General features: G+C 37.6%; 1 protein-coding gene across 1 annotated transcript in view; it reads left to right on the forward strand.

Annotated features, from left to right (window-relative positions):
* The window catches only part of KCNK1 (potassium two pore domain channel subfamily K member 1), a 33,375-nt gene extending 22,286 nt beyond the window's left edge, over positions 1 to 11,089 (forward strand). Inside the window, exons 2-3 of the mRNA XM_057368447.1 lie at positions 5,447 to 5,842; positions 8,496 to 11,089. Coding sequence (XP_057224430.1) covers positions 5,447 to 5,842; positions 8,496 to 8,755 — 656 coding nt within the window. The 3' untranslated portion in view covers positions 8,756 to 11,089. The remainder of the gene's footprint in view (positions 1 to 5,446; positions 5,843 to 8,495) is intronic.
* Positions 11,090 to 11,866: the final 777 nt, after the last annotated feature.

Consider the following 11,866-nt stretch of genomic DNA (forward strand, 5'->3'; position numbering starts at 1 on the left):
CAAAACCTGCAGTAGAAGAAAAGGAGAAGAGCACCTGGCAGAAGAAAACAGGTGACMCAAAGCCATTGATGGTATAATTTATAAAGGGAGTGAGCTTTTATGCTGTRGACAGTGGTCCCCATTCATGTGTCGTGGGTGTGTAACAGAGGGGTGAGAGCGAGAGACAGTGCTGTGGCCTGATGTACAGCTGCCAGACTTCATCACCGTAGCCTGGAAGAGGCTGGCTGGGGGGAATTTTCCAAGGGCTGGAGCTCCTGTCTTTGCCTGTTACTTGCCTCACTTGATGTCAGATCCATCTCCARCATTCAAACATCCACTCTTTGGTGCAACATAGGAGACTTGTAGGGAAGCCTAGGCTGGGTTATTACAACACAGAACAGCACCTCTGCACTCTGGCACTAAATACTCAATTCAGAGTCCTGAATGACCTGTAGGGCAGCCACAGCCTCTTAACACAGAGAACTCATTAATGAGCTACAGGAGAGACTGAACTATGAAGAAACAAAACAGTGATGATGCTCAGATGCTTAGACTGGTCAAAGCAGTGTSTAAAAAGGATGACAGGAGAAAACACCCAGTGCCAGCAAGTGCTGAGGTAACAGAGGACGAAAGAGAGTGAAATGCTCATAGGTAATGCTGGGTTTGACACAGGATGTTATGAATTAAGTATTGTTGTAAGCTACCTAGAGACTCTGGAAAACAAAGTGTGATGGTATATAAAAACGGAGGGAGAAAATGTATCTTACCTGGAATAGAATGATCAATTCTGTATATTTATCTACAAAGCGATKTAACAGGAGCAATTAGTCACACTTAAGACAGAAGAGAAAATAAATAAAAGAGAAACTTRCTCAAGAGGGATACAATACACTGAAAAGTGTAGAAAAGATATGACTGAGCCTTTTTAGAAAGAGGTAAAAGCAGAAGACTAACTTGAAGTACAGCAAATGCAAAAKTTTTTATCAAACACCTAATTGACCTGTATAGCTCAGAAGAAAAATAAATGTCAAAAGATGTTGGTATTTTCAATGATTTCTAAAAAAAAGAACTTTTGTATGTTATCACATTCGTGACAACATTCAGAATTATATCAGATCAGATTTAGAYAATTTGTATATTTATATGTGCATATAATAGTAGAAATCTCCAAGTCATAGGAGAGTAAATGACTTTTAAGGAAAAAATCCCTGCATGTGAAAAGAAGTGAAACAAAACTGTCAACATCTTGTGGGGTTTTACTCTCTGTGTAATCAATCCAGTATGGTGTACCTCAAGATACTGCGCTCGATGGATCATTGATTTTATTTCATTTGGCAAATTCTCTGGTCTTTAATGCCTTCCTTTCCGTGATTTTTTTTTTTTTTGAAGGACTAGTATCTCTAAACTATGAATAGACAATAGAAGGGATTATTTGTGAATGATATCCTTTATCTCTAGTGTCACTGTGAGTAACAGTGCCTGGGTCAGTTATCTGAGGGTTTGATTTTACAAAGGTCAGTACTTTTAAATGGGTGATTGTTATCTGRTATTTTCATTATACAGTATAAAAATATAGCATTCAGTAAATCTTGTTTTTCTTAATAATGCAGTTATCACACTTGCTACACAAGTTATTTAATTCTTGGTCACCTGTAGCAAGTGTCCTTGATAGGATCAAAAAAATGTCATCATAAGTAGTGCCTTTTTGGTGGACATCCTTTTCTTATAGCTAAAATAATAAACCTTAGGATTGCAACTGATGCTTCTGCTCATGGTGGTTTCCACTGAAAAAGGCAAATGGGCACACACAACTCCCTGAAGAGGACAACAGTACAAAGAACAAACAGGTGCTCATGCAGGAGCAGAGATGGGAAGCAATAGGGCACAGGTGTCTGAAAGCAGACAGTGGAATATCTTGTGCCTTGGATTCATAATTTCCTCTTTTAAAATATAGCTGTGTTGGTTTGGGGTTTTTAAAATTACTTTTGTACAGTGATAAAACTAAGATTARAGGTGTCGTTGAAAGAAGTTTCATAAAAGCAGTTGCATACTGGGAAAGAATAGGAATCCTTTTCTTCCGCACTTGCCATAGTCTCATAAATTGTGACAGTTTCAGCTCAAGATTTTCTGTATAATCATTCCCAAGCAGTGACACTCTTTCCCAAACACTGATCACTCATACATTGCTTTTGGAAGATGTCATCTTACTGCTGCTAGTTAAGTGGAGCATGTATTCTCTCCTCAGTGTGAAACTGTCAATGCTCTTTGGTATTATAGTTCCTGTAATTGGTCAGAGCTGGGAAGCAGAATGTTCCTTCAGATTCACTTCTTCTGAGCTTAGGTGCAGAATGTGTGACAGTAATTTCTGTCCTTCTGGAAGAATTTTGAGAGAAGTATTGGAGAAGTAACAGAATCCCTCATCTGATCCAAGAARTTAGCTTATTGCTGCGTGGATCACCACAGAGGCTGGCATTGAACCACCATCAACCTGCTCTGTGTGTAATGATCCAACAAATATGTCAGATATTGTTTGTATGCATGCTACAGACATTTGTGTTCAAATTAATGAAAGCTTGGATTCATTGTGCATTGCAAACATATGTTAAATTTAGGAACCTGGAGTTTGCAAGGGGCTTTCTAGGTCTGCAAACTCAGTTTCTGCTTGTCATATATAGCTTTATGTTCCTGCACCATCCATAAAGTTAACAAACTTTGTCAGGCTCCATTTTAACATAGRTGTTTGCGGGTTTTTTTCCCCAGTTGTGGAAATGGAGGGCTGCTCTAAAACTCTTCTCTGAAGTTTAAAAAACTTTTTCTAATTTCTAAACTAAATATGTTCAGGTTATACCAAAGCTATTTTTTTGTGGCACTATTATTATTCTTCATCTAGAGCATTTATTTTCCTTTGGTGGATTTGTATGCTGATGTATTAACAGAGAGATATTCTATCACTTTTCAGCCTCCATTCGGTTGTGCCAAGAAAGTCAACGCTTTTATCTTCTTTTATGAAAAGTCTCTATTCCTGTGCTGGTTTCAGTAACGTTTTTCTGCTCTTCTTCCAATATGCTTGCATTGTTTAGGCGTGAATATACAGAATGAGGTAGATTATTCCATTATTTTTAGAAACCATTAGAATTCCATTATTATTAGAACAAATGAGTTCTAATATAGAGCTTACTGAAATAAAATACCCATTGTTCTGCTTTACTGAAGATACCTTGATGTGATGGTTCTTTGCAGCTGCCTTTTTTTGTGTTTCTGTCATATGGATTAGTTTTAATTACCCCATGATATACTCAAAGCACACATCTTCTCTGTCTAACTTGGATTTGATTATCTCACAAAATATTTTCAGGAAAACTAAGTAGCTGGGACTGGTCGTTGTATAGATGTGAGATATAGAAAGATAGCAGAGTATGAGAAATGGTTAGTTCTTGAAGGAATCTTTAGTTCATTCCCARGTGGTGCTCCTTGTAGATCTGTGTTGGGCTGTGCTGTTTGACTTACTCCTAAATAACCTGGAAGAGGGAAACAACTAAGTTTACTAAAGATACAAAATTAATTAGGGCAGTACGGATGATGGAAGAGCTCCAGGGTAGCTGGGTAGTAAAGTGTGACTTAAAAATGAGTGTRGATAAAATGTTAAGTCATGCTTAGTCATAATTTCACATATGAAGTGATAGGATATGCCCTGGTGGATGCAAGATCCAAGGGTTCTGATAGGGCCAAGAAAATGTCAGCTCAGTGGTAGTCAGAAATGCCTGTCAAATCTCCAGCATTATTAAGCACAGAGTAAAACACTTTTCTACAACTTCGTTAATCTGATTGAACTGCTCTATGCAGTTCTGATCCTCTTATCTTTAGCGGATAAAGCAAACAGAAGGTGAGCAAGAAGAAAAGCCATTAATTAATGTGAATTTCCAAGGTTCAAAAGACTGAGCTTGGGTAAATTATTCATAATATCATTAAAATTCAAGTACAACTGAAATTTCCTGTTGGGTTATCTTACACAGAGAAATTATACCTCATGTGTTTCTTCTACAAGACTTTGTACATTGTAATGATAAGATGTTTTTTCTGCCTCTTATTGTGTGSAAGTGTCTCTATGCATCTTAAGAAAAGGAAATTTTTTATTCACTCCTCTGGAAAGCTTAGARTGCAATGATTCTATTATTCATCAAAGTAGAGAAGAAATCTGTTGTGTTCTTGCAAAACTTGAAGGGGCTTGCAGCTCAGCCAGTTTCTCAGGAGAGCACGCAGAGGGTTCCCAGGAAGCCTCGTGGAATGTCTGCTTGGTCAAGTGCTGTGCTGGGTGGACTGGGGAGATGCAGAGTGAGTCCAGTTCAGAAATCAGAAGCAGCATAACCCTGAATTCAGTACATTCTGAATTCAGTACATTCAKCCTGGACTGCTCAAGATTGCTAGTTGCATTAGCTCTGGAAGATGCCTCTCTGTACACCGCTAACATAACCCGAATGAGATGGCTGATCTGGGACTGCAGAATTGGTAGGGCCTGTCTGCACTTGCTTGGTTTGATATCAGTGTAAAGGCTGCCCAGACTCAATTTCAAGGGATTTCCTTTTCCTTGCTGCAAATACTCCTTTTTTTTTTTTTTTTTTTTTTTTTGTTGGTGGCAAACAGAAGAAAGCATTCCTGGTTTATGCTGGATTTACTGTTCCTTTCTCTGGCTCTGACTTACATTTAGAGCAAAGTGGTGTCTGTCAGAGTGTGCTTTGGCTGCATAGCCCCTTGCACTGGGTACTTATGATGCTGGGATTGCTGACTGATCAGCCCCTGCACCAGGGAATACACTGAACACGTCATATTGATCCTCCTTGTGTGTAAATGGGAAGACAAAAATACAGCCACAGTGTCTAGATCTGTGGAGTTCAGCTGTGAACAAACTTTGTTCTGCTTTTAGGTATCTTTGATGGATTTATCATCTCTGGAAACATGGAATTAGGTAGCGTACAATGTTGATTATAGTACTCCTGTGTAATTTAATTGATTTTCACAAAAGGTATTAGAGTGTGTTACTACAAAGCAGATGGAGGAATATTTTTCTGAAGTATATATTATTCAAGTTTATAGGGTAGGTAGAAGMAGCTACATCACTTCATGAAATTAAATAAAAAGTCCAGCAGGAAAACACAGYATCAAATACAAATTTCCTGGGATAAGCTTCCATTCCTGACTAGGCCTTTATTTCTTCTCTGAAATAAGCATTTATGCAATGATATCACTATTTTGAAATATAAAAATATTTGGGTTTGCTTGCTTATGACTAGTAGTGAGCTTTGTTGGCCTCCTTAAAACAGACCTTTGAACAGCATTTCTYAAGAATAGCTGACTTCAGAATTAGCAACAGTTCAGCTCACTCATTCTTCTCACTCAATATAGCCAATATCAAATTGGTTCTTGAACACTTGCCTTTAACTCAACCCATGCTTCCTCTGTTTTGTTCCAGGTTATGGACACACAGTGCCTTTATCTGATGGAGGAAAGGCCTTCTGCATCATCTACTCAGTGATCGGGATCCCATTCACACTGCTGTTCCTGACAGCAGTGGTGCAGCGCATCATTGTCTATGTCACCAGGCGGCCTGTGCTGTACTTCCACATTCGCTGGGGCTTCTCCAAGCAGGTTGTTGCAATCATCCATGCCATGGTCCTTGGGTTCATCACTGTCTCCTGCTTCTTCTTGATCCCAGCAGCAGTATTTTCTGTCCTGGAAGATGACTGGAATTTTTTGGAGTCTTTTTATTTTTGTTTCATTTCCCTGAGCACCATTGGCCTCGGAGACTATGTGCCAGGAGAAGGCTACAATCAAAAATTCCGAGAGCTGTATAAAATTGGAATTACATGTAAGTGTCAAACTAACTAGCTGAATAAAAGTTATCTTATATTTAAAAAAACCCCCATCAAACTGACAAGCACTTTTCCTCTCTATTTTATGAATTTGTGAACTGTCAGCAAACTGGGTGTTAATTTAGCTAGCTCTGTTAAGAGGAAAATGTTAAGTAAGGTCAGTTCCTCTAGTTAAGAAAGAAAAAGCTGAAACCAGAATTCCCTTATTCTAACCATAGCTACTTACTCTCTTACCAATAGCAGAAAAAAAAGGTGATATTACTGTTATGGAAATGGTTTAGAGCATGCTGGGCTAACATTGCTATGCATCACAGAGCCAAGATGGTCCATGTAACCTAAGGTCATCTGATAAGGTGAGATGACATGTGGAYAGAGGTGAATCAAGAAGCAGGGGAAAATAAGGCAGAATAGCAGTTTCTGACTTCAGTTGTAAAAGAAGGTGGCTGAAACTGGCAATGGTACATACAGCTGTCAAAGACAGACAAGTAGACTGAGATGAYAGCAAAGCAAGGCCATGAATGCTAAATTGAAACTGTTTCGTTTTGCTTGACACAGAAGCAATCATGATGATCAGTGATTCTAAGAGAGTGAAGCTAAGAAAATTAACTTTATGTTGGTGTCTGAGTAAATGTATGCTGAGGGCAGTATTTTCCAATGACAGTGTTTTGAACCATTGTAGTTTCTGATGCAGCTTCAGTCTGAGCAGTCTTTGGATCATCAGAGGCACCAGTTAAAAAGTCTAAACAGCCAAAGATAATCTTTCCTGTCGGGTCCATTTCTAGGCTGGTCAGTATTTGAATGTGCTTCTGTGTGTGATCAAACAATCATAATGTAAGCAAAGACTCTGTTAACTTGCTTTTTTGTTTACCTGAAGAGAGGCTTTTCCATTCCTTGAAGCAGGGCCTTGAACTAGCCAACAGAACATTTTATTATCCTGCTAGGCCTGTTACCATTTCAGATTTCCTCCTCTACATGTTATCTTCCTCCTCTTGTGTTTCTCTTATGAATGGTAGCTTTTAATTATTAGCCTGGGATCTGCAGAGTTGGTTTGGGGATGCTAAATGGTGAGGTGAATGGAAAGTCACACATGACAAAGGCCTTGTAGCAGTCCTTGATCAGGAAACTCAAAATCTAAAGAAATCATGGCTCAGATTAAATTTTTTTCAACTTGTAGAACAATTAGGAAATAAATGGTAGGAAATGCTAAAGGGAAAAATAGCTTTTAGGAAAACTTATGGCCTTAGAATATCTAATTTCAGTAGATTTTAAGGTTATAACTTTTAAATTATTCTTTTTCCTTTCATATGAACAATTCAAGGAACCAAACAAAATGTTTTCTCCTGAACCTAGATTTTCTATTAGGTGTTTTGAAGTTCTCTGTCAGAAAATGCTTAATGATTACTACAGGATTTTCAAGAATTTTTAGGAGAACAGAAGTCCAGTCCTAAATTAAGTGGCAATCAACTGGACTAAGTTTCAGAGATAATTAGAAATTCGCAGTGCAGATTTATAGTTGCTTTTCAATTGATACAGCTTTGTCWGTTCTTCCTTGTGTTAATGCATAGCTCCCATTTGATGTTATGATATAAAGCTTAAAAACAATTCATAAATTTTAGCTGTAGTGCTGATTTAAATCAATATGCAGTATTAAAATACTGATTAATGGTACTCCTGGAAGGAAAAGGAAAGTGTTACTGCCAGTGAATAATCAGTAATTACAGGTGAAATGTTTATGCCTTTAAGTAACAGAACAGTGGCCATATGTAGATTATACTCATTAATCTGTGTTGATTTTTCAGCACATTTAATGTTCAGTCTTTGGATGAGTGTGTTTTGCTAATAGTTATACACTTAGCTTCTGCTTGATTTACTTAATTGAAATGATAAAATAATTAAGTAGCCGTGCTCCTCATTGAATTGTAATGATCAGAAGTAGGGATTAAGGAAACACTTATATTAATAAATAATCATTTTAACACCTTCCTTTAAACTCTAGATGTGTAGGTTTGGAGAGAGGAAAAAAACCACGGAGCACAGTGTGCTGCTGGTTTCATTTGGATTTTATTGGATTTGTACACATTTCTAATTGCATTGTTTTTCCAGATACTTCAGGGTGTTGTATCTCTAGTGATTTTAGGGAAAATAATGCCAAAGTTTTYATGAAACTTTATAGTAAGTGATTTGCCCTGCTAAACTGCTAGAAATAACCAATGACCATAATTAGCTCCTTTTACTTCTACTTGTAATATGTAGGAATATTGTGGAAAAAAATGTTTTCAATYTTTGGATCAAAATATTTTGAAGGGCACTTAATTATGGAAGTGATAAGTAAGTAGGGGAGTGTTCATGGGGTAAATTTTAGTATTCTGTTTCCTTAATACCTTTACTTGTTGTTTTCTTGTACAGTTGTAACAGCATTGAAGCCACTAATATTACTTTTTGTGCTTTTGTGGGGTCTTGTTAATTGTGGAATTAAAAASGAAAAAAAAAGGTAAGAATATGAGAGTCCAAAGCACTGAAATTATGCTGTAAAGAAAATTAACATACTAGTTAGAGATGACAGGRGTGAGAAAAATCACAGGATCAAAACTGTTCCAGCCCCACTTGGTTTGCTAATAATTAATCTTTTAATTTTTTTTTTCTATTCAGGTTATCTGTTAATGGGCCTTATCGCAATGTTGGTGGTTCTTGAGACTTTCTGTGAACTCCATGAGCTCAAAAAGTTTAGGAAGTTGTTTTATGTGAAGAAGGACAAGGAAGAGGACCAAGTGCATATAATGGAACATGACCAGCTCTCCTTCTCTTCCATCTCAGACCAAGCAGCCTCCATGAAGGACGATCAGAAGGCAAATGAGCCTTTTGTGAATTCTCAGTCCCCAACTTCCAATGACAGCTCTCTAAACAATTAATACACGGGTATCCATACCGGTGTTTTGGTGCATTTATGCTACTTACCATAARAAATAGAAAGCCTCATATTTTTTTTTCTCAAAATGTAAAAGCTGGAAGACTGTGCTATTTTAACAAGGATTCATCACTTCTGACATAGAAGAGACTTTTGGGAAAAATGTGGGAGCCACCCTGGGAAAAGGGAGTAAATGTAGGATGTGGCTGGGAACATGAAGCCATTTTGGTTAAGGGGTAATGATTTAGGTGTACCACTTTCAGAGATGCCAGAGAGAAAGGCATGCACAAGCAACTTCATTGACCATCTTTAGGAGACTAGGCCTTCGCTGACATCCAACTCATTGAGTTGCATGCCCTGTCTTGCAACTGGTTGACAGCAGATTTTGGGCTGTGCAGTTTTGATAGTCACAGATTTAATCTAATAGCTAGCATCTTAATCTGGAAAACATGTTCCAAGCAATATTTCTAGATCTGGTGGAGGGGGCAATATCTAGATCATCCCTCTATTTGCAGGTGCAAACAATAATTCTAGGAAGGGAAGAATAGGACTGCAGTTCCCCTTCATCCATGCCATTTACATTTAAATTTCCTACTTCCTTAAAAGGTCCTCTAATCACCAGAAAAATGTTGTCCTGAAGAGAGTGTGCCTTGAGTCTTCCATGCTGTTTGTTTTTTGTATTAAATACTCTTCTGAGAGATAGCAAAAGCATTTCAAAGTTCTGGTGAGAGGGTATTGTAGGGAAGGAAGCCAGCTGCGTTTCAGTGCTCTGAAATGGGCAGGAGTGGGCTTTTAGCTGCGTGGAATGGAATGAAAAAGAGTCAGCATATGCCACATATGACTGGCACAGTCATGTGCTTTTGGCATTCTAATAGATGGTTGAAATCTGTTCAGCAGGAGAAGGAGYTGGTGCTGTTCCTCCCACAGTCCAACCCGGCGTGTGCTCTGCTGAGCTGGTGGGTGCACGGAGGGACACAAACAGCATCACCTTTGAACGTAGCTCCTATTTCTTTTGGTTTTCTGACTGGTATTCAGAGCACTGTGGAGGAGAAGAGAATGTGTCAGGGCAAAACAATTTTTCAGTTTTTCATATGGCAGGAAAAAAGGAAAAATGTCACATTTGGTTCAGATGGAACCGAATTTTTTTCCCCTTGGGAAAAGTCACTAAAAAGTCAAGATCTTGCTCAGCTTCTGAAGCTGGAACCTCTTTGGCTATAACAGGAGAGGTGTTTTAGTCCAGCTACCAGTCACTGTGCTGAATGCAGGGACCTCAGAGTGAACTTCAGTGAGCATGAGATGAGACTACGTGGTTGTAGTACTTTCTCTTCTGGCCTTAAGAATATTGCGATAGGGGAACCTTGATAATGCTTTGCAATGAATAAGAGATCTGGAGCACAAATAGCCATATTGGGATAGCCTCCCACATAGGAATAGTGTAGAGGAGAGCCTTTTACCTAAGCAGTTCCAGCATGCCAGATTGCCTGTAATTTGGCTTTTAGTGTTTAGAGCTGAATAATATTTTACTGTAAAAGAAAAGAAATGCGGTGTGTCTAGGTTTAGCGCACGTGGGAAAAATACTTGAAAGTAAATAACCCAAAATATACTGTGTTTGAGCTTAATTATAGCTAGCATCAAACAAATTTTTATATCTTTACTGGAAAAACTTACTTTATTGTAAAATCAGCTGAAAGTCTTCAATTGAAATTTATATTTATAGAAAATCAGAGCTAAAGGTTTTGGCTGTTTTGAGTTTTATAGATTAGGTGAGAGCATATTGTGTTTGCATGTTCCCAGGAAAGTGGCTATTTTTATACTGCTTAAGTTAACACAGTTCTATTTATAATGAATGTTAACCAATATATATGTACATATATACATAAATATATTTATATACTGTACATATATCATAAATCATCAGAATTTAACAGACTTAGGAATGGCATTTTAGATAATTTTTTTCCCTAGTCTTCTCTTTATACAGTCAATATTTGAAAACTATGGCATTAAAATGACACTGACGTAAGATTAAGAGTACTGTACTAYGAGAAACGTTTATACTTTTTTTTCAGTAGAACTTCATTGATTTTTTTCGGTACCTTAAAACTCAAAATTTCTTTTATTTTTTGTGTAACATTAAGCTCTAAAGGATATGCACAGATATTAAATGATATACAAAGTTCATTTTGCAGTGTGTACACAAATGCAGAATATAGACACATGAAATGAAAGCACAGAACTCAAAGCAGAAGCGGTAAACTAAGCAGTATGCTGTGATTGTAGGTGAATATTTGTTACTTTAGACTGAAATAAAAAGTCTGGCTTTTGCCTGCCTGCACTATGAAGTGGGAGTATTTTCTTTAGTGGTGTGTGTGTTGCACCCCTTGGTTAGCTTTCCTCAGCTCAAGAAGGCTCTATTAATGCCAGAGTGTTGCACCTAACTTTGATATTAATTGTGGCTTAGTATTGTGGTTATTCCTATAAAAAAAAAGTGATTCAAGGTGTGTCTGTTTTTGTTTCAGATGCTAACTGATTATAGCAAATAAAAAATAGTGACATATTATTTATCATGCCCTCATGAACCAAGGGCTCCAGTATTTGAGGAAACCTGAAAAACTGTCATTGCAGGTTATCAGTACCGCTGACAAAAAATAATGGCCTTCATTTCCTACAGCTTTTACATCTTCACACGAAGCCAGCATATAAGATAAAACTGGAATCCAGATCAGAAGGAGAAAGATTATCGTGCAAGAACCTCAGCATCCCTTTCCTAGAGACAAACTGTGAAGCAGGTACACRTAAACACAAATGAATAGCACGGGTCATAAAGCAATGGTGCTGGAAAAGAAGTTGGAAGAGAGAGTTAGAAATGCAAGCAAATTATTGGTATACATGGAAGAATTGCCTGGGTTCTATCCTCACTCTCCTGTCTTCAATTGTTTCAGGCATATAACTCATTAATGGTTTTATTCCTGTGCTGCAGCTAACATTTGCCATCTTCTCTTTGTCTGTCAGTCATTTAATATAAATGTTTTACTATTATTTCAAGGGAAAGAACTGACAGGATATTCACTGTGTTGGAGGAAAGAAAATGGAAAAACCCACCTGAGTTTTGTTT

The sequence above is a fragment of the Malurus melanocephalus genome, unplaced genomic scaffold (assembly GCF_030028575.1).
Source record: "Malurus melanocephalus ecotype Western Australia unplaced genomic scaffold, MMel_1.1 scaffold_92, whole genome shotgun sequence".
NCBI classification, from domain to species: Eukaryota; Metazoa; Chordata; class Aves; order Passeriformes; family Maluridae; genus Malurus; species Malurus melanocephalus.